The sequence below is a fragment of the Lutjanus erythropterus genome, chromosome 8 (genome assembly GCF_056507025.1).
Source record: "Lutjanus erythropterus isolate fLutEry1 chromosome 8, fLutEry1.hap2, whole genome shotgun sequence".
In the NCBI taxonomy this organism is placed as follows: domain Eukaryota; kingdom Metazoa; phylum Chordata; class Actinopteri; order Lutjaniformes; family Lutjanidae; genus Lutjanus; species Lutjanus erythropterus.
The window spans coordinates 27,817,140-27,840,863 of NC_139324.1; the positions used below are offsets into that span (position 1 = coordinate 27,817,140).

The window sequence follows — 23,724 nt, forward strand, 5'->3', positions numbered from 1 at the left end:
GGTTAAAAGACATGAATGATGCAGCTTAAAAGGGTTCACGGAGGTTTCTGCCATTTTAACGCATGTTCCTTTTTTCCTGTATTTTCCACCTAACATGTAAAATGTACACTTTAAAATTTGTGAAATGTACATTTTACACGTTAGATACATACATCCAGACGCAAGGAAAGTCTTGTTTAATGGGTTATGTTGGTCAAATGTCTAATTCTTAGGTCACTCCAGAGGTTTGACAACATGTGCATCCGGTGAGCAGCAGCAGCAGCAGCAGCACGAACCCTTGTAGGCTGAATGCTAAACGCGACCATAAATCTAAACGACGAGCCTTTTGCAGCTCACATGGTGTCTGCTACAATAACCAACATGATACCGCTTTGTGTCAGCTCACATTAAACCTGCACCATGCTGAAGCCTTTCTTTTCTTTTCACACGAGAGGCGAGTGGAGGGGTGGAGGGGAGGACTTGAATCAGACACCTTTCTTGACATAATTTAAATCATTATTTTTTTTTACTGCTTTTGAAACTTTGCACATTATGTACATAAACTTCAGAAACAGATCAATAAATTAAAGTGATCAATACAAAACTAAATATCTTCTATGTTGACTAAACACATCTCGACGAATACAAGAAAGCCTAAAACCCTGTTTCACAGCGTATCCAGTATACAGCACAAAAAACAAATCTGAAAATTATGTACAAAATACAGTGACAAATGGGCTGCTCACCTTCAGGATCATTTTTTTCTTCTAAAGCAGCAAATTGTCAGGCCTTTTACATTTTTCACATAACATCGGGGCACGGCATAGGAAAGCTTTGCTTGCGTTAGTGCAGCATTAACAACACAGTGTTGTTATTTCAAACACACGTACAAAGTGAACACAGACCTCAACAGAAGAACTCCTCTGAATAATTTAACTTAAATAACAAACACATATAAACAACATAGTAGCGAGTTGAGGCTTTGCACAATATGCTCTGTAATTGCCTGATGGTTATTATTGGAGTTTAGTAACCATTATTATTTGGTTAAAGCTACTACAAGGAGTTTTTTAATCGTTATGAAATGGTCTCAGTTTATCACAGATGCCTCTATATCGACTACATAAGTTAACGAGACCTTTTGTAAGAACATTGGCTATTTCTATTTGGTTATTCATAATGGCTGTCACCTGGTCCACATCTCTTTGAAATCAGATAGCCATGGCAAAAAAATGTTTACAGATATTTTAATTTGAATAATTTTGGTTTTGATGTTATATTTTGTGATTATTATTGTGGAAACACCATCGCTTTTGTCCAAGGGCGCCTCCAAAATCAACCAAATATTAAAGTCCCTTGTAGCAGCTTTAAAGAAACACCCATATGGCCTAATCGACCTTTAACTGTTAATGAATGCAGATTGATTTTAGGTCATCATCACCTTATTGGGCCCGACATCTGGTGTAAACAAACACGTGCTTTCTTATAAACAGAATAACTCACACAAATATGACTTTAAAAAAAATATAAACTGACACAAAAGTGATAAACAGCAGCCAATAAAAGGATCCATTTGTCGACGGTTTCCGCTGACTGTCATGGACTTGTTGCCCTTGGGCGCATTGCTCGCCCTCTCGGTCTTTCTATCCCTCCTTGCTTGCCGTCTTCCTGTATGAGGAGGCCGCTGTGGCAGCTGGCGGCGGCGGCAGCAGCAAACTCCGGGGTTGTTATTGTTGTTGTTGTGTGTTCTCATCAGTGCTGGGCCGCGCTGAGCGGCTGCAGGCCCCTCCAACATCCTGATAACACGAGCCAGACTGAGGTCTCTGTCTGTTCACATGAGCTGTGACTGTTGCATAGACTCTTGGTGTGTGGTTGGATACCATGAGGTGTAGCTGGGAATGTAAGATCCGGTGGTCCCCACTGACGTCTTCACGGTGGTCGGCGAGCTCCAGACAGGTGCCACCGAGGGAGAACCACTCGACAGTCCGCGGCCAGTGGCCAAAGCGTTGGCGTCGATCGTGCCTCCGCCTTGCTTCATCAGTTTCTTGAATTTAGATCTTTTATTTTGAAACCAAATCTTCACCTGCAGAGACAAAGAAAATCATTGAAACTGAAGTTCAGGAGCAGACTAAACAGCAAACGACAGTTTTACGCACGTTTTACGCACGCATCAGGTTTCAATATACAAAAAAGAAAGCTGGGAAATTTAAATATTAATATGTTGCCCTTGATTTTGATGTTATTGTGTTAAATTTTCATTGATATTAAGACATGAATTGCTGGATTATATTAATAGAAACAAAACCATGCTTTATTTTCTTCTTCTTTTCTTTTTTTGTCACACATAGAATGTTTTGTTATTGTTTACTGCGTGTTGTTGCATATTATTGTAAACAATAATAATACGAATATTAATAATAATAATAATAAGAATAAGAATGCTAATAAATAACAATAAATAATAATAATATAAATAAATAATAATACAGTTAAAAGGTGTATGTAAATGACACTGTAGAGTGAAGGTATGTGTGAGTGTGTCTTCTCCTGGACTTGCCTGTGTCTGGGTGAGACCCAGCGACGCTGCCAGCTCAGCTCTCTCCGGTAACGCCAAATATTGAGTTTGTTGAAATCTCCTGTTCAGAGCTTGAAGTTGTAAACTGGAATAGATAGTCCTTGGTTTTCTAATCTTTTTCCCTTTCCCGTTGAATCGCACCTCTCCGCCTTCAACTACTGTGTTTTTCTCTGCTTCTGGCGCTGAGAGAGACAGAAAAGAGCAAAAGAGAAGGAGGAAAAAAAATGAGGAGGCAGTTGTAGCCAACAGTGCAACTGCGCAGCTATGAATACTCCAGCGCAAGTTTTACAGGCTGTACTTTAGGTATAATTACCCTTAATTGCATACATTGTTTATAGCGTTACGCAATAAATAATTACCAAGCCTAATTCCAACATCTGGCTCGTCTTTTCCATGCAGCGAGGAGTGTATACAGTTAGAAAACCGTGCCAGCACAGAAAGTGGATATTTAAGATGCAAAGATGCTGCTGCACACTTACCTGTGTCCTCTAACCGCGTCTGTGTGAGTGCCGAGCTGTTTTGGTACGTCTGTACTGTGCTGAGATATGGACTGGTGGAATGGCTGCCGACGGGGTTTACGTATGGATAACCCAGAGATCTGGGGAAGGACGAGGCTGGACTGTAGCTGTCGTGCTGGGCATGACCTGCAGAATGTAAACAGTGCATGGGATAGTGTCCGTGAGACATGGAGGAAGGCGACATTTGTTGACTCGGGGGTCCAAACTCCATGAAAACGGTTTTTCCTGAGGCAGGGCTATTAAGACTTTCTGGAATTGTAGTCATTGTCATCTCTTCTTGCGATTCCTCTTCTCTCGCTTTTGTTGTTTGTTTCCTTCTATGATCTCAGTGAAGGACGGGTCCCAATTTAAGCCGAACTGATTTTTTCTCTTTCCATTCATAAGAAAATGTAGTTTGTGCCTGTGAAAAGTCCTAGGTATGATGCTGTGGACCAAGACAAACTCGCTCAAAGGTTTGAATCTCGGACTCATGAATATTCATCAAAGACTGTCGCTGATTGGTCCACTCTCTCCAAGAGGGAAGCCGATTGGCGACGCTGGGGCTGGGTCCGAAGAACCTGATAAAGTCAAGGAAAACCACAAAAACCTTTATATTATTTCATCTTGACATCTTGTCAAGATCCACTATTATTATTATTATTATTATTATTATTATTATTATTATTATTATTATTATCAACTCATTAAATAACATATTTTGGACACCAAATATTTATAATATTGGACATAAGATGATTACATCCTTTACTGATCCACTTTTTTTTTAATATAACAGTGTCATTTTTATTGGCACAGCGGTCGATATCAAAGTAAAATCAGGTTTGTCACGCTGAACTAAAATCATCAGTCCGCCTAAAATGTCATTTTATTACTTTTAAATAATATTTCCTGAATCGTTAAAGCTGTTCTTTCTACGTGTTTGATTAAAGCTGCTTTTCTCTTTTTTTTTTAATTATTATTAAAGCTCCTAACGGTCTGATCTGAAGGAAGGTGTATTAGCATAACACTACTGTTCAATTTTCATAAGTAGCTCTGTAATTAGTCATGTATTTAACACTTAGAGTGGCTTGAGGTCTCAGTTACACCTGGCAGCAGTGGGACGGCAAAACAGTTCTGCTCTCATGTCAAATGAGGCTGGTTGGTTCAGGTACAGGCCTAATGATGTTTTATAACACCCGAAAACATACAACAACATACAAAAAAGCAAAAAAATAAAAAAATAAATAAGAAGCATTTAACAAGTAATTAAATCAATGTGAATAAAAGTCTGTTTTAAAGAACTTTAAATAGTTTTAATTAGGAAATCTTTCGTTCAAAATACATAATACAGATAGAAATTGTCGGTTAATTTCCCTTTTCCCACCCAGCTATATTGCCTGTTTTATAAAGCACACGAGACTATTTTCGACTTTTACTCACCTTCCATCGCAATCAATTAATGGCCACAGTTTGGTTAAACACTGGCACCTTTGATTAGCATGAATCTAAGTGAGGATGGGGGTGCGGCCCGCCTCCCACAGCCTAACAAGAATAATTATCCACGGACATTTGATTTAATTGAACTGACGACTGACTTAAACATAGGAGACTTTTTTTTTTCTTGAGCTGCAGGTTTAGACCTCCACATCTCAAAAGCTTACAAACAGCACCACTGCTGCAGCTGTATTTTTTTTTTTTTTTAACTTAATTTCAATCAACAGCTAAAAGCTAACATGTGTGTCACTTACTTTTAAAAATCATGTGATGGAAAAGAAGCAGAATAATCCGCGCCATCCGGGATTAGAGAGCCTCCGCAGGATGGTGGAAGAAGAAGCAGAAGAAGAATAAAGTCTCCAGCAGCTCTTCATTTTTTTAGGATTCATTTGCAGGTTGCTGCAGCAGCTCCTCTTCTTCTGGTGTCTGTGCGGAGCAGAAACACAGCCCGGTTGCTCCTCCATCCGCAGTCCCTCCATCTCCACCTGAATAACAAATTAAAGGCAGTTAAATTCCGTCACTGTGATTATCAGTGTAATTACATAATTGAACTCAAAACAGAACTAGCAAGTTGCAAAAAAATGTGTTCATATCAAAATGCAGGCGCTGACATCACGGCACGTGTGCCACAGTGTGTGCCAGGCAGGCAGGCAGGCTGCTGCTGCTGGATGCCTGGATTTAAAGATTTCTGTGCAATATTAGGGCTATAACGAAAAGCTGGTCCCTTGTCCCCCCTAAAATGGGCCAATTTGAAGTGATTTCTCTGGAATTACTTTCGAAAAATGCTTCAAGATTTCCTCTATCAACAACGACAATGATAATGGTAGTACAACCAATAATTATCATCTTCCAGAACAGAGGACAGATTTTTATGGGTACTTGGTGGGTGCGACTGATAACTGTCATTATTTTCCCACGATTATAGTATCTGCAAACTGGCACGCGGCTGTGAGCAAAACCATTAACAGAATAGAGGCAGAATTTGCAGAAAATTGTAAAATAATACCACGAGTGTACTACTAATAATAGCAATAATAATTACAGGCTTTTTGTTGAATGTAATTCAGGGCTGAAGAGACTTGCACTGCATAAATCATCTTATTTTTTTTTTTTGTAAATCAATCATTTACAAAGTGTTGATTTGCTCGCAACCTATAAAGGATTAACTATTTATTTGAGGGATTTTTCTCGAGCCATCCTCGGTGTCATTACGTGATAATATTACCACTTTCATTTATAATTTGACTCCTGCGCTCGCGGCGCTGCGCTGCGCTGGCAGGAGGGCAGCGCAGGCCACACAGCGCTGCCTCCTGCAGCAGCCGGGGCAGCAGCGGGGCTCTAACTAGCCGCACTAAAAATAAAGTCCTCCATGCATGGATGGAGCGCGGAGGCAGGGCTCATTAGGAGTGAGTAGCTCCGTGGCTGAGGGTGTTTTAACACCTGCTGCTCTTCACCTGAGGGTTAGTGCAGAGGTGGAGAGACAGAAAGAGCCAGGGGAAGGTGAGGGGGGTGGGTGAGAGGGCTGGAGGGGTAAACGGGCCAAGATGTCACAGACTTCATTTCAGGCCGGTGATAGAAAGCCCTCCTCAACTGCCATGCCAACCCACATTTTCGCAGCCACCAAATATTATCGCGACCGCCGGTGCATTGGTAAACTGTGTGTCCATGCTGTGTGAAGTCACAGCTCCATGTGCACCCTGCAGACTCCGCATGTGAGCACTGATTAATTATTGTCACTGGAGGTGCAGGAAATGTGAGTTTTTTTAAAACTTCCCTTCCTTATAAAGGAGACAAAATGCTGCTTTACAACATGCAGGTGTATCCAGTTTTTATTGGGTGTATTTATGTAATTTTTTCAGCTTTTGATTTGATCATTTCTGATTATATCTGATCATTTCTGGTGAGGTTTAATCTGTAAGTCTAACAGTCTACTAATCAGTTACTTGTCAAATATTAAATTAATTGCCAACTATTTTGATAGTTGATTAATTGCTCTGAGACATTTTTTTAAAGAAAAGAATCCAAATTCTCAGATTTTACCTTTTAAAATGTGAATATTTCCTGGTTTCTTTACTACTCTATGACAATAAACTGATTATCTTTTGGTTAGGGAAAATACAAGATATTTGTGGACATCATTTTGAGTTTTAGGAAACACTGATCAACCTATTTCACCATTTTCTGACATTTTATGGACCAAACAACTAACTAACATCGATAATGAAAATAATAGTTAGCTGTAGCCCTAGTTTTAAATCAGTGATATTTGATCATTTCTGGTGATGTTTGATCTAGAGGTATGCAATAAGTCGATTAATCAATTAGCTGTGAAGTATTTAATTGTTGTCCAACTGTAATTGATTAATCATTTTGAGTCAGTTTTTAAAAAGAAATGTCAAAATTCTCTGATTTCAGCTTCTCAGATATGAATATTTTCTGTTTTCTTTACTCCTCTCTGACAGTAAACCTAATATCTTTGGGTTGTGCACAAAAAAAGACATTTGTGGATGTCACCTTGGGCTTTGAGAAACACTGATCAACATTGTCCCCATTTTCTGATATTTCATGGACTTTACGACTTATCAATTAATAGAAAAAATGATAAACAGAGTAACGGATACTGAAAATAATCATCAGTTGCAGCTCTAGTTTTATAATTTCTGATGCTGGTTAATAATTTCTGGTGATTTTCTGCAAATGAAAAGATGGAAAGATTTTTTTTTTTTTTAAATTGCAATCAATTTCCACAACATTTATGCATACACTCAGTATTGTGATGCATAAATATTAGTCTTCACAACAAAAACAAATTGTTCTCACACTCTATGATGCTGGGTTTTTTCTTCTTCTTCTTTTAACATTAATACAGTAGCTGAAACTCCCTATTTTGGACATTATTACCACCTGAGCTACAAATGCAAATGTAATTTGGTGAGAGACTTCCAGCAGAAATGTCACACTATATGAAGGTTTATTTCATGTTATTTTTTTTTTTTTAAGGGACGGTGGATCAAACAAGTGAAATTGCCTTTTGTTCTGCTTTCCTCTCTGGCTCTGCTGCTCGCTGCCATCCTGTAATTTGCAGCGTCAATGAACGCAAACTAGATGCACTACAATTAACTCGATTCAATGTCTATTTTCATGTTCAATGTGGCATCAAAATGTGAATTGATTTTGTTTACTGAGTTATACGCAAACAAAAAAATGAATCATAATATCTGAGAAGCAGGATTGTTATATTGGTTAATTGATTGCATTATCATGAGGGTCAGCAGGGATGCAGGGAGAAAATGAAATTATGTTGAGTCAGTTTTTATAGAAAACACAGAAGAATAAAATTTATTTTGGATGGTCAAAACTAAATTTACTGTCTCACAATAATTTAATGTGTTTAAGTGATTGACTTGTTTACTTTTGTGTGCTAATCAGATTTTAATACTTGATTTCATTACCTGCATGTCGGGTCACACTTTCAAAAATTAAGTTACAATGAGATTGAATGATGTCTTTTATTTTTTTTAAAGGGCCCAAACAGCCATTTTCATCCATACAAATTAAAGGTTTATTCTGATAATTTGAACTCTAAATTTAAAACATTTTTGTTTCTCTATTTTGATAATAACTGACTGATTTTTTTTAAAATAAACATCAGGAAATGTTAATACCTTTGTATTCAGTTAATTAAAACAACTCAGTTATGATCCTGTTTTAGATTTCATGTTGGTGCTAATTCTTTTGATTGTATTTGGATCACTTATTTTGCATTTAATACACACTAAAATATGAAGTAATTTCCTTTATATACAGCTAAGATATTTTAAATATTTTCTTACACTTAAAAAGACTCAGTTGTTTTTTTTTAAACTGTTTGCAGGATAATAATGATAGTTTTGTTTATTTTTAGGCACTGATGGCTGTGTGAGGAAACTGCATCACATCAATTCAGGACTCCAAACTGGACTTGTTGCTGTGTGGACAACTTGGAGGATAATATAATTTAAAAGCCAGAGGACGTGGCATTTAATTCTGTACAATTATTTTTTTTTTGAACATTTATATTATTTTTTTTATCTTGTATTTTTTCCTGTCTATTTTTTTTTTTTATCACACACAGAAGCAGATCATAAATGGAAAATAGTGAACCCCAATGACAACAAATGAAATCCCTTAAACTGCAAATAGTTCTTCTGTGGACAAAAAGAAGGACTAACATATATGTTGGTCATTGCAGAGCTGAGAAGTCATAATTCAACTCCTCTTCCCCCTCCAGTGTTCAGAGCTGCTCTCTCCTGCAGAAAGCAGTGCTGGAAAAGCCCCCAGCGAACTGGTAGAAATGCTGTCCCCCATTACAGCAGCAGCAGGGGTCAGGCCATGGCAGCAAGCATCCAACCTGCCCCAAAATTGGCTGCAAAATGACCAATTACCTGAGTGAAGGCTGTGGGAGAAAGGACTTGGAAAAATATGGCTTTTACTTAATTCAGCTAAACTGTAAAAGAAACTAGTGTCACATTGACGCTTCATACTTGCTGCACGTTACAGTATCCCCACCTGTTAGGCTGAAGAACTGGGAATCAAATCGTCAACTAACCAGAAAATCAATTTTAAGGATAATTGAAATTTAATAAACTCTTAGTCGTGATGTAGTGATGTGAGAGAGCTGGATTGCAGGAATAAAATCAATGCAGCGGAGCTATAAGCTGGGGAATTATTTCACCAACACTAAAACAACGATTGATTATCTTTACATGTAGGTCTTATTAAATTCATTTCCCTGCAAATGGAAAACATGCAAATTTACCAATTAAGTCATTTGCCCATGGAGAGCCGGGCTGCTTGACGTTCAGCTGCCACTGCGCCTTTAGTCTGAAACCCCTTTTTAGTTTTTGTTAAGAGTTAAGTCTCCAACAAAGACAGGAAGGAGGTCAGCACTCAGCCAACACCTGAATGCGCCTCTCTTTTTTGTGCTCCCCTTGATCCCCACAGTCTGTGCCTGTCATTAGTCTTAATGATGGAAAATTGTCATGTTGATACAAGTCTTGCTCTCCCCCTCTCTTCTTTGTATAAGTGGAAGGTGGAAACTCCATTTGTAACAAAGTTCTAAGCCGTGGACATTGCATTTGTGCCGGGGGGAGAATAAAGGCTGATGCTCTTTCCATAGCTGGGATAATTATTCCTACTGTGACCTTAATGATTCGCTCTGTTCATGCTGCATCTCATCCACGCGCCAGGCCCTCAGCAGAGCCCTGTGTCAGGGAATATGAAAAACCCATATAATGAAACCATTTTGGCTGATGGAAAAAAAGGGCTACTGAAGCTGCACTTGCTACAAAGACGGCTCAATTATATGAGTAATTGTGATAATTTTCCCTCCATTCACTGCTTTCTCTGAAAGGTAAAAAACACAGATGCTGAAAGGGAAATTACTTGGACAATATATAATCTGTGAAATGGTCACAACAGAAAAAAAAGATGACTGTAAGAAAGTGTAGGACTATAAATAGGCATGTTAATGCAGGGCACATAAATACACCCTCAGAAGCTCACAGACATAAAAAAAAAAAACAGCACTATCCCTGTGCAAGCTCATGTGAATAGAAAAAAACATGCAACAAATGACCATTGAAAAAAACATGATAAAAGTAGATATTCAGCTGCCAGAAAATTAAACCTCCTTCTCCTTCCAACTGACAAATTTCAGCTCCTGAAAATGCACCCCCATAGTTGGCTATCATTTGTTGTTCTCTGACAGGAAAAGGATAATTACCTCTCTCAGAGGCAGGAGGACTGACATGCCCTTTAGACTTTGCCATGAATGCAGAAGCTTGATAGAAAGCTTGAGGAATAATTTTGTTCTTTGCCTTTTCCTTTATGTTCGAGAGCAGAACATGTTTTGTTCAGGAGAACTTGGGAGATGGCAGTATTGTAGAGTGCATTAAACCATGGGTGTTCATACTGTAAATATGACATCGCCGTGTCTATCAGCTTCTCCATTCGGGGGAAAAAAAACTCTGAAATGCATTAAAATTTCAATTTCATCTCGCTGGGAGACAGGCGAGATAGTGAGATATGCATTACTTTTTCCTCTCACAGTGGGTGTTGGATTAAACATTTCTTCTTCCTCACTGGAAAAAATAGAAAAGCTTCTTTCTGTCAGGCAGGAACGAGGCCGTAAATTCAAGTTGTGTCGAGACAGAAATTCATTGTATTCGAGGAAGTGTCCAACATATGTACATGTGCATGAAAGCAAATTAACTCTTCACTGTGTCTTGTAAGAGAGCTTTGTGCTTTGTGTTTTGGGAAAACTACACTGTAAAAAAAATATGCAGGAATTTAGTGGAATCAACTAATGTTTTTCGCCATTTTAGGATAAATTTACAACTTTTGTTCAAGTTAATTAAGCTTAGAAATTCTAGTATTTATTTTCAGAAGGCTAAAGAACACATCAGTGTGACTTCTTGTAAACTGAAGTCTTTTGACTTGAAATGATGAGTTGAATGAATGTACTGTACAAACTTTAATCAACCCATTAAATTAAACTTCTAAAGAAAAATGACCAGCATATTAGCAGACTTCCCAGCATGCATTGTTTGAGAGCTAAAACTCTCCTGAGTACGCACAGATCATTGACCCTGCACATTTCTCTAGGAATCCAAAGGCTACAGTATACTGTAAAAATCATACAAGAATTTACTAGAGTCATCTAATCTTTTCTCATTATATTCAACAATATCCAAGGTTTATTTATTTAAGTTAATTAAACCTAAGATTTCTACTATTTATTTCCAGAACTTATAAACATGAGTTCTTTTAACTTAAAGTCTTTTGACTTGAAATGATGAGTTGAATGAATTTATTGTAAACAACTCATTAAATTAAGTTTCTATAGAAACATGGTCACCGTATTAGCAGACTTCCCAGCATGCATCATTTGAGAGATAAAACTTCTTTTCAAGAAATTTCTTGAAAATATATATACAATAAAAACTTGCTCTGTGTCTGTAAAACACTTGAAGATAAGTCATCATGGCAGTTTTCATAATAATGAAAAAAAAAAAAACAGGATAGACAGTTAGTAATAAATTCTGCCCCCCTTACACGTAAAATATTATAAATTCACTGTGAGGAGTTTCAGATTGTGTCAGTGCTGGAACAAAGTTGGCCGAGGCGTAAAAAGTGACTTGTAAAAAAGTAAAAGAAAATCAAATATGTTTGTAATTTTTGTAATGTAATGTAATGTTGTCAATGTGACCAAAGAGTTTGTAATTCAACTTAATATCTTAAACTTATTGAAAAAGTTTTCTCAATTACAACTGAATTATCAAGTTTATTCGACAAGAAAAGTGTATTTGTTTTGAATCTATACACAAAACTTAACTTGTCAAAATTCATTCAACTCAAAAATTAAGGCTTAGCTAGTTAAAAAGAAGCAGGAGATTTTTAGATTCAGATACTGTTATTTTTGACATTATGTTTTGTGATTTATTACAGTGAAAACACTTCCACGTTTGTCCACAGGGGCCGCCAAAATCAACAGAATATGAAGGATCATTGCAGTGGCTTTGATATCAAGTTTATTTGACTAGAAAAGGTGTTTTTGTTAGTTTTTTTGAATTATTACAATATTACTGCAACTTGTCTTTTCAAATGCAGCCAACTTAAATTTTTTAAAGAAAAGCAGACACTAATTTAGTCAAAGCTACTACAGGGAACTTTAATATTTTGTTGATTTTGGAGGCCCCCTTTGGGAAAAAAGCAATACAGTTTTCATTATAATAACCACAAAATATAACATCAGAAATTAAATGATCTAAATAAATCTCCTCCTGCTTCATTTTAGCTGGCTAACATAATACTTTGTCTGGGAAAATGTAAACAGGCTCATTTCATGTGATTTCTGAAGGAATCTGACCCGCCGGCAGCCATTAAGAATAATATAGAAATAGCCGATCTTCTCTCTGATGGTCTCATTAAATTATTTAGGTCATATAGAGGCATCAGTAATAAAATGAGACTGTTTCATAACCAGTTAAAAACTCTTGTAGCAGCTTTAAAATGTCCAGCATTGATAAATTAAAAGATGCATATGATACGTAAAACACAGAGACTAATTGTTTATCTCTTTTTTTCCCTCCACCGTCTCATTCTTGCATGTTGTTTCATTATGTCCACATCCTGAAAAGTGCCATTTTTTTTCAGAGCAGCCTCCCACATGCACGGCATCTGACCCCTCAGGCCCTGCAATCTGGAATAAATCTTTCCAGACAAGCCGAGCAACATTACAGCCTTGCAGCTCAAATACTTGTATCACACTCAAATGATGAGTCTCTGTCACACACCATGTCATCAGTTTCACTCCAACCCCCCAATAACTTCCGTCCCATTGAGCAGCCTCGTGTGTTACAGGGGCCAAGACAGCCAGAGACCCCCTGGTCCTACCTGATTGTGCCTCCTGTAACATGGAGAAGCAGCTTGGTCCCAACACCAGCCTGTACTCAGCATTGCTTTTCTGAAGCACACAAATACACACAAACACACACACACACACACACACAGCCACAAACCACCAATCTCAATGCAGTGCACCCCACTGTGCACTTCCTGACAGCCTCCAGAAATGTTTTCAACTTGTCAAGTCCCTACAGTAATAGTCCGGGGAGCAGAGAACACAACAAAACAATAATCATATGATCAGAAATTTAGGTTATGTAAAGACTGTAAGAATAAAACTGTCTGGGTTGCCTCTTTCAGCCTCTTTCATTTGCTGTTTTCACTTTGTTTCACACTGAAATCTGGCATAATATTTATTATTATTTGAACACTGAACCAAAGTGGCTCCTTAAATCTACAGCAGGTCTTTGAGAATGTAGATATCGCCTTAGATTTTTGATATTGTTATATGATGATATGGTTTATGTGTTGCCTTTTTCTGGTTTTAAAGGCTGCATTACACTGAAGTAATGTAATTTTCTGAAATTATCAGACTGTTTCAGATGTTCTGTTACTTGCCTTCACCCTTGTAGTCATCATATCAACATTACTGATGATTATTTATCAAAAATCTGATTGTGTTAATATTTTGTGAAAGCACCCATAGTCATCCAAATAATATTATTGCAATATTGATATTGAGGCATTTAGTTAAAAATATTTTGATATTTGATTTACTGTTATATACTACTGTTACATATCATATATTATATATCATATTCTATAAGTCCATCATAAGTTTGCACAATTTGAGAATTTATGATTTAAAGAAAATAGGTATAAGGAAAATAAGAAAGAAAATATGTATATCCACATTCGAGGGTTGAGTAGTAACAGATTAAATGTAACTGTGATTACGTACTCAGATTACAAAAATGAATATCTATAATCAGCGCAGATAATGTGTAATTAGATTATGGATGTATTGTCGAGGATGACTGTCACTGTTTTTGTGAGGGTAATTTGATTTGACCAACTGAAAATGCTGAATATGCTGAATATATTATTTGCACTGAGAATGATTAAAGAGAAACAAAAGAATATGTGCAGAACCCAAACTTTTGTGTCTGTGTCCATTTTGTGGTGCAATATTTTAAATGTTTGATTCAGAATTAACCATAAAGTATTCAGATTAGATTACAGTTCTTTTTTTAATCCAATGAATTACGTGCCATGTAATTTGTATTCAGTAACTGACTACATTTCAAAGTAATCTCATCCCACCCTGGACATTTATAGAGATGTAGATATGCATGTATAGATATAGATATCAGTTCAGTTACTTGTTGGCAGCATTTTTTATGCAGGGGGAGAGTGGGGGTTATTGTAACAGGAGGCAGTTGTAACACACTCTATTCATCCAACCAGAAACAAGATAGAGTGATGACAGTTACTCTGCACATGCTCAGAAGGATACTCCGACTGAAAAGACAACAGATTTGCCATATTTAAAGGTAAAACAATAAATTAGCTACTTTAAGACAACAGCTAATGTTAGCATTCAGCCTGCTCTTAGTTAAAGTTATCAACATTACTGCACGCACGGCTCCAGTGCTTGTAACACACTTTTGTGTTGGATGTACGCTAAATATCGCAGATATATGTGTCCCAGTGAGCAAAATGTTACACAGTGTTTCCGAACATTTCTGAGGTTGGCCGAAGGGACAGCAAGACAGTAAACATTAACGTTAGCCTACATTGCAAACTTGATTACATCCAGTGTGTTTTACTTCCAGGCTTAAATAAATGTGTCTAAGATATTTGTTGATATTTCAGATTTAATTATCGCCTTTCTTATCACGTCATGTAACACTATCAGATGGACACATTAGGAAGTGGATGAATGCTAGCATTAGTTAAAGTAGCTAATGGGATGTTAAATATATTGTTTTACCTTGAAATATGGCCCAATGTTCCTACAAAGTTTCACAATCCATTGTCTTTCAGTTGGTGATCAATCAGGAAGCAGTGAAATGATAACAATTGGAAAATGGCCACTTTGTAAATATGGTGAATCTTGGAGCCATGACAAAATCTCATGTTAACTAGCAACATCTATATTAGCCTAGTTTGTTCAAGTTAATTTTTAACCAATAACCTAGAGATAAAATTGATAAGTTTAAGTTTGCAGTCATATAAACTTTAGACTTAAGAAGAAAAATACCGTACATCCACAAAAATACTGACAATAGCATGTGACAAAGTTCACCAATAAAAAATATAAACTTGATATTTTGATATAAGTGGAACTTATAAAGTTTGCTAATGAAACATTGAGCAGCAAATAACTTGTACTAATCTCACCTTATGAGTTTGCTAATGTTAGCTCGCTATGCTAATGTCTTCTGCAATATTAAACTAACATTAGCTCAATTAATTATAACAATTTATTTAGCATTTTTTTTCCTAGTTGTTGTTGCTGTAACTTGGTAATTTTATCGTTTGTATCATTAGTTAGAATTTGTGAATTAAAAGCTAATTTCATTCTTTTCATTACAATTATTACAGTATTCTCTATCTGGAACATATAATTTCATATGAAGCTCTATATTGCATCAGTAGAGTATCGTGTGTTTTAGTAATGGTCACTGTTAAAACACAGTTTAGGCAGCCGGTGGCACAAAAAAGGGACAAAGATGACGGACGCAGTTTCCTGCCTGTGTGAGTTGATTATTCGTCGATCTGTTGATAATGCCTCGGGGCTCCTGTGCGGGGATCGCGCTCTTCTCCCGCACTCAGTATAGACGAGTGAAGGCGAGAGCTGCATGTGGTTGCCTTCCTCCCTGAATAATTTAGTTAAAAGTGTAATTTATGTAACTGTTTGCATTGTTATGTGACTCAATACTGACAAGTGAAGGTGGCAACCTTCTCCCTTACTTTTACTCTTTATTTAAGGGGACGCCACTGTAACGAAATCCTTGACGATATGACAAAATACTGAAAAATGTTTTTGGTTTAGAACTCACAATATCTGTTGAGCTCTCCTCACAGGATTTTTTGGCTCTCCTTGTACTCAACTGGGTGCTTTTTGCTTGAGGTGGTGAAATTAGTCTGTTGTATTGACCCCTGTCGTTGTTACAGCCTTCGTGCACCTCTTATTTTTTTGTAACCAAACCACTTCCACGCCATTGAAGTTGTTCTGCTTTCTAGAGCCAACTCTTGCACCTTTGAGCCAGTAGCAACGTTATTTTCACTTTCAGCCATTGCTGTGTGTGAGGGTATGATGTCATTTCAACAAGTCATAATACTGCCATTATCACAATGATCACGATACAAATTTTTTTTTCACATAAAAAAATATATCAACATTTTGTGAGCGATACGATATGGCACATCCCTGGGCCCTTCTTTGAAAATATTTTTCCCCACCAGTGACAGCATGAAAACTCTTGATCATTCACCTGTGATTCACGGACACAGACGCAGACCCTCAGACAGAGGTGGTCTGATATTGTTCTTCATGGCGAGCCGTCTGATATAAACCAGTCTGACCTACAGCTGTACCTCACAGATATTACTAGCCAGGGACGGAGAGCCTCGTCTTCCAATTACACCGCTGCACCGCTGCCTGAAGCTCAGCCATCTATGGAGAAAGCTAAGACAAGGCTGTCAGAGATTTTAATAAATGTAGGGACCACTGCATGGGAAAAGTGTTGCTGTCTCAATAGAGTGACACAGACAGGCCAAGGCTGTCAATGGAGCCCCTAATGACAGAGTAAGATAATGACAGACCCCAGTTAGAATCAGCAGGAAGAGGAAGATCAATCTGCAGCCAGAGAGGGAGGGATGTGAGGAGGGAGGGGAGGGGGGGGGGGGCAAAACTGTGGGCTCTTTCTTTTCTATTTTCTCAGTTTTAGCTCATCTCATACATATATCTTGTCTGCTGCAGCTGGCTCGCGTCGTGGCAGGGCAGCTCTGCATTAAGCGCACAGTGGATCAATAGCCATTACAACTCCCTCACAGCCTGACACATCGCAGGGCCACAGTTGACATTTCACTCAGGGCCACATTGATCCCCAGTGCACAATATTCCAGCCCCCAGTTAGCAGCCGAGCCTGGGGTCTGGCTGGAATTGAAAAGCAAGGGAGGGGGGTGTAAAAAAACGGCAGAGGGGTGGCTAACCAGCTGCCTGCGCTACAAGTAAACAGCACACCCCTTGATGCATTCCTCATTTTCAATCTACTGGTTTTCCTGCCACTACTGGCAATCTGAGAGGCTGTATCAGAGGATCAAAGGCCGACCTATGTGAATTATTTATACATGCACCAGATCAGTGTATATGTGTTTGAGTATAAGGCAGGAATAGCCACACTGACATCATTGTTGATAGCATCTGCAGCATTTTGCAGATCAGCGGGGGAAAAAACATCTAAAATAAGCATTTGGTGCAATTAAAAAGTGGGAGTTTCCAAGAAACCTTGCTCAAAATAAACACGGAAAAATAGCAGACAACACAAAATTAGACACAATTTGAGCTAATTTCTTTTTAATTGCCTTCTGAGACCTAAGATGTTATCTCTGTGGTCAGTGACTCTGCAGAAGAGCCGCCAAGGCTGCTACAAAGTGCTGAATTCATGCAGAGGCCGGGCGATACACCTTATAAATAATAACTCAATATTTTTAGGATATTCACCTACATACGATAAATGACATATTGTAAATTCTAACAGTGCAAAAAATATGATGATCTTATAGAATATGATGCAGTAGGGCTGGGCAGTAGAGACAAAATCGAATATCACAATAGTTTTGATTAATTCTCTATCAATATTTATTGATATTGTGACAATACTGTAGGGTTAGACTTAGTGTTGCAGGGGTGACTATTAGTGCGTTCACAAAATATTAACACAATGAGATTTTCTGACAAATAGTCATCAGTAATGTGGATATAATGACTAACTTGCCTGGCAAGAAAATGACATCACTTTACTGTAATGCAGCCTTTAAAAGCAGGACGTATCACAATATAATGATATCCACAATCTACAATATCCGGTCTCATATCACAGTATTTATATAATATTGATATATTGCCCATCCTTAATTCAAACCTGTACAGAAGTTGCAAAATGTGTAAATGTTTAAATAAAAGCAGTGATATAAGGTGGTTATGAGAAACTCCAGTGCACACTAGTCACTAATCATGAAGCATACACACACACACACACACACACACACACACACACACACACACACACACACACACCATTAGGCATATATGTATTCTACCAACAATGTTGCTTGTCAGTTTTTAAAGATTATGACAGACATTTCTAAAACTAGCTACCCTATACTATCTTGTCCCATGATGAAATACAGACTTGACAAAGGACGACATCAGCATACATATTACCCTGCAATCATTGCATATATGTATATGACAAAAATATTAAAGAAAATTAAAAATTGTTCATTTAAACTGAATTGATTTTACAGTTTATTTATAGCTTCATTCTTTACTCAACACATTGTTGGATGACCTGCTCTGTCTAAGGGCCCCTCCACCCATATATATATATATATATATATATATATATACATATATATATCTATACACATAATTATGCTGAATTTGATCATATCCTTGTGGTTTTGGTTGGCTTGCCTACTTTTTACATGTATTGTATACATTTTCATTAAAATGCTTTGTATGAGGATTAATCAATACAACCACATAAAACTATCAGTAACAGACGTGGCGCTTATTTTATTTTATTTTATTTTATTTTATGATTCATCGGCTAATACTGTCGTCTGTGAAATTCATTTCATCTCAGTTTGTAAACCTATTATAAACAGAAGAGACTGAACGTGGTACTTTTATTTTTATTCATCTGTTGCTCTGCCTGTTTTGTTTGTTTTGTTTTATATGAAAATAAAAAAAACATGGAAATATTTGTACCTATATCTCCAGTACTAAAAATACTTATGAAAAAAAAAATCTGTTAGGACTTCTACAGTCACATTACAGATGTTGGAAACAGTACATTTTCATAAAATATTCCTGCGTGACTTTTCTGCTTGTAAATATTCTAAGAGGGCAGTTTGTAAGTAATACAAGCCAATGTATGTATAACCTGCCTCTCTGTATTTGGATTGTTTCTCATCGTGATACAATCACGTCTTTGAAAAGAAAACATCCTGTATATCTTTATGGAAATGTCTCAGGACTTTTCTCGTTTCGCACAGAAGGTCGTGTGTTCGCTGTGTGAGTTCTCAAAGCGTTTTAGTTAAATGAAAAGAAAAAAAGGGGGGGGAGGGGATCTTTTCATAACTCCTCTGCCAGCAAACACAGCTCCTGGGTTTGATTTCTCAATTGCACTTCATAACTGAAAGAGAGGGGAATCCCCGGATAAAATGGCTACAAGAGATTAAATACCTGTCAGGTGTAGTGTGGCCACATTGTTCACTGTGAAGTCTGATGGAGGGAAATTTCTGTGGAGGAGAAGAAACATGAAAAGTGTGATTTTCCTCTGAAATAATAAATGGTGCAGGTTCTTTCCTCCCTGTTGCCTTGACAGTGTATTGAGTGTTTACGTGTATAATGCATGTGACCACCTGCTCAGAAAATATACATCTATATTCAAACCCATGCACCTCGAACACATTACACATCTGATATTGAAAATCTCTCACTTGTGAAATCTCTGCACGCCCTCCCAACATGTCTAAAATGACAAAAATAAGCTAAATTACAGGGATTCGTATTATGGATATATCATGACGATAATTTACGCAGCTTTGCACGTGAAGGCACGAATGCATCAGATTACAGGTCGAATGCCATAATTGAATTCTTGCTCTGGGCAGAAATTTGATTTAATCAATTGTTACCACCTGGCGAGCTGTTTGCAACAACATGAGAGACCACACACAGAATCAGAATGTAAAAAAGGCATGAAATAAACATTACAACAGCAGATATACACAGCACTGTGAAAAAAAACAGTTTGTGTCCAGGCTGCCTTAATAATTTAAGTCAACTGAATTTGAAAGAACAAGTCGAGGTAATTTGAAATGATTGTAATGATGTGATGTAATGATTGAATGTTGTACTCGATCAAACATGTTCAATAAGCTTAAGATATTAAGTTGAACCAACAACACTCAGTCACACCAATGAACATAACAAACAATTTGATTTCTCTCAGTCTTAAAAGTCAGTTCTCCATTTAAGCTGCTTTGTTCCAGCATTGACATAAAGACAATATGTGACTTTATTAAGTTTTAAGTCTAACCTTCATTATGGTTCCTGGTGTTTTTAGTATTGTGAAAACAAGCAACGTTGACTTATCTTAAAGTGTATTAGAGACACACAGCAAGGTTTCTCCATATATATTTTCTTTAAACTATAAAAAAAAAAGTTCTCAGGACAGTTTTAGCTTTCAAACAATGCATGCTGATTGCTTTTCTTAAGAAACAGAATTTAATGAGTTGAGTTTTTAAACCCAATTAAATCAGGGTTTCATTTCAAATTATATTGCACCAAACTTTTAAACTAGTTTTAAATTAAGAAAGATTCGATTCAGCCCTCTAATTACACCATGGATTAGTTGTTACTCTAAACCTCGAGTCAGTTCAATAATGCTGCACCAGAACTTTAAATTCCAATTTAAAATGTGATCCAGTATTCTCCGGTAACTTACACTTGAGGAGGTTTAACTTTTAAATGAGATGCTTTTTTAGATGGATTGAGAAAAAATAATCAAGTCCGTTGAGGAAAAATGAGGAAAAATGAGGGATATACTGAACTCAGCTGAGTTTTATGATGCGTCTCTTTTCTTTCAGTGCAGTTGATAATTTAACTAACAAGTTTTATCAAAGGAGGAAAAATTAGAGCTTCTCATCATGAGTAGGCTAAGTAGGCTAACTAACTTTTTAGCTAGCTATCAAACAATATACAATGTTAAGTTTATAACTAGCTAGCAAACAACACGACTTTCTGACACTTAAGCTAGAAAACAATGCAATATTTTGCTACATTTTTAGAAAGCAGCAAACAAAACAATCTTTTTTACTTTTTAGCTACCTAGCAAACAATATGACTTTTTTCACTTTAGCCTGGGAACAATATATTTACTACATATTTAGCTAGGTAGCACATAGTATAAACTTTTTTCTTTTACTTTTGCACTAGCTAGCAAACAATATAACTTTTTTCACTTTAGTTAGCAAACAGTATAACTTTTGTAAACCTTTTAGCTAGCTTATAATACTTGTATATTTACGGTAAGTTAATGAGAAATGATTTGTTGATTCCACTTAATTCCTGCATGATTTTTTTTACAGTGTAACATATACCCACACACCTTAAATATAGCTGTACCTGCAGCGACAACAGAAAACGACCTGCAGCTGCGTCTGAATCAGATCCTCATCTTTAATTTCTATGTGGTCGGACACAATGCCTGTCGTCACGTAGTCTGGGGTCATTATGCACTGGGAGAAGGAGAAAAAAAGAAAGTGTACATGAAGATGAGAGCAGGTCTGCAGTCACAATGCTCCCATTTAACATGTTGAGGCTGGAGATTGTGGGGGGGGGGGCCTGGGGGGTTACTGGGATTGTGGAGCAGCGTCTTACCCTCCTCTGTCCGACTGTGCGACCCAGGACGGCCCGGCAGAGAGACACCGGAGCCCCGCAGCCTGACAGAGGACTCTCCCCATCAACACTCACATAATGCTGCTTTGGCACAGACTCATAAGTATGACAAGGCTTTACTCCGAGAGCTGCTGGCATGTGTCCAAGTGGCTTATGGATATTTGCCAGGGCAGAGGATAGACCTGATGTTTATAGTGTGCATATTGTTTGAATTGCTAGCTGTCACACAGAATTAAACACAAATGTAAACTATAATGACTATTATGTTAAATATAATTTTAAAAAGTTAGTGAACAGGCTGCCTTAAAATTTTAAGTTGACTGAATTTGAAAGTTGACGTAATTTTGCAATGATTCAAAACAAATTAACTTTTATAGACAAATAAACTTGATATTAATTTAGTTGTACTCAAGAAAACATGTTCATTAAGCTTAAGATATTAAGTTGAACCAACAACTGTTCAGTCACACCGATGAATATTACAAACAAATTTGATTTCTGCTTACATTCTTCATTTCACACAAAGAAACTGGATTTTGAAGGCTTTCTGTCAGATTTTTGTGGCCAAAACTGTTTGTTTTCACAGCAGCTTTTCTAAAAAATCATGATGCATTGCAAAGTTTTTCAGTGTTTTTTTCTTTTTTAATGAAATTGTGAGACAAAGTTAAAATTGCAAATTTAAAAAAGGAAAAAGTTTTATATAATTCATTCAAAATCAAAGAAAACCTGTTCCAGGGAGAATAAAACCACAGTCTGTAAAGTTAATACTAAAACACTGACATTCACAGTTCATTGAGACATTTATGACATTTACGTGGGGAAATTCTATGATTGGTGGAACTCATTGAAAGCTACAGTGATTGGTCAAATTTGTGAAAAAGTAGCAGTCATTGGACAAAACCGCAAAATTCATAGAGACTGGCAGCTGAATTTGCAATAACTGTGATGATCACAACCTTGGAACTTCCTGGAGGGACTGAAAGAACTTGGTTCACCTTGTTTTCATTATTGTGAAATCAAACAAAAATGACTTATTTTAAAGTGTTTTAGAGACACACAGCCAGTTTTCATCATAAATGTTTTTTCAAATTATAAAAAATGAAGGGTCTCAGGGGAGTTTTAACTCTCAAGCAAAATATGCTGCGCATACATTCTAACAAGTTAACTTAAAATCTTGGAGGAAGTAAGTAAAACAACTCAGCTGTGTAAAGTTGTGCATTACTGCCACCAACTTACTCAAAGGAAAAAACAAGTAAATATTATAAAATGAAACAAGTATGAGAGCAAAAAGTACTGGAAACTCAATGTAAGCAAGTAAAATTAAGATTAGCATAAATTAGATGAGTAAAAAATAAATTTAAGTAAGGAATGTGTTTGCATTTACAGTGTGGGAAGTCTGATAATATGCTGATCATGTTTCTTCAGAAACATAATTTAATGGTTTTATTGAACTCTGTACAACAGATTTATTCAACTTAAAGTTAGAAGGACTCAAGTTCTGAAGTGTTCTTCAAATAAATGCTAGAAATTTAAAATTTAATTAACTTTTTAGTGTTTTTTCCAAAAACACAAAGCATAAACCTCTCATACTGACATGGTGAGGAGTTAATTTAGTTAATTTAATTAGCTGATTACACTAAATTCCTGTATGATTTTTTTAGAGTTTCCATGGTGAGTATAAACTGGATTTTTAGGGTGAAAATCTGTCATTTAGATAATGATTATGGATTTGACGGGCCAGCTTCAGTATTCTGCAGCCCACATTTCAAATTCAAAATCTTGTCAGGAATCTTAAGGCGACACTTCATTGTGATTCCTGTCTTCGTCTTTGAGATCCACCTCTTTTGTCCCGCTCCAAAGTCACTTCTTCGACTGGTCAATTACTATATTTTTCTCCCTCACAGTCTCACAAAGTCAAATAGATGTTTTCAAGGCTCCATCTTATGACAATGTTTGTGTGAATTATTCAGCCTTTTGCTTATATCAAATAACAATAACTTGAAAACCTTAATGCAGAAATAGCAACGCAGGGAGAAACTCGAACTCACTTTCTTGGGAAAAGAAGTCGCTAAGGCACCAATCTTCCCAAC

The 23,724-nt window shown here is 36.8% G+C and overlaps 1 protein-coding gene across 2 annotated transcripts; it reads right to left on the reverse strand.

Annotated features, from left to right (window-relative positions):
* Window positions 1-486: 486 nt before the first annotated feature.
* Window positions 487-19,444, reverse strand: dlx1a (distal-less homeobox 1a). Of its 2 annotated transcripts, XM_084724084.1 has the most exons (5): window positions 19,415-19,444; window positions 4,800-5,030; window positions 3,034-3,629; window positions 2,537-2,736; window positions 487-2,062 (listed from the first exon to the last, which is right to left on the reverse strand). In XM_084724084.1, exons 3-5 carry the CDS (start codon window positions 3,341-3,343, stop codon window positions 1,811-1,813), a joined length of 762 nt encoding a protein of 253 aa, XP_084580210.1. In that variant the 5' UTR covers window positions 3,344-3,629; window positions 4,800-5,030; window positions 19,415-19,444; the 3' UTR covers window positions 487-1,810. The 2 variants fall into 2 exon arrangements, with proteins under 2 accessions (XP_084580210.1, XP_084580209.1); XM_084724083.1 differs by lacking the exon at window positions 19,415-19,444 and having other exon boundaries at window positions 4,800-5,160.
* Between the last annotated feature and the right edge of the window lie 4,280 nt (window positions 19,445-23,724).

Bases quoted from the DNA above. Each gene is read 5' to 3' on its own strand.
- dlx1a (XM_084724084.1), bottom strand. From the start codon at position 3,343: ATGACAATGACTACAATTCCAGAAAGTCTTAATAGCCCTGCCTCAGGA. The intron at 2,737-3,033 runs GTAAGTGTGCAG...TGTCTCTCTCAG, and splicing joins GACGCGGTTAGAGGACACAG to CGCCAGAAGCAGAGAAAAAC. The intron at 2,063-2,536 runs GCAAGTCCAGGA...TTGTCTCTGCAG, and splicing joins TGGGTCTCACCCAGACACAG to GTGAAGATTTGGTTTCAAAA.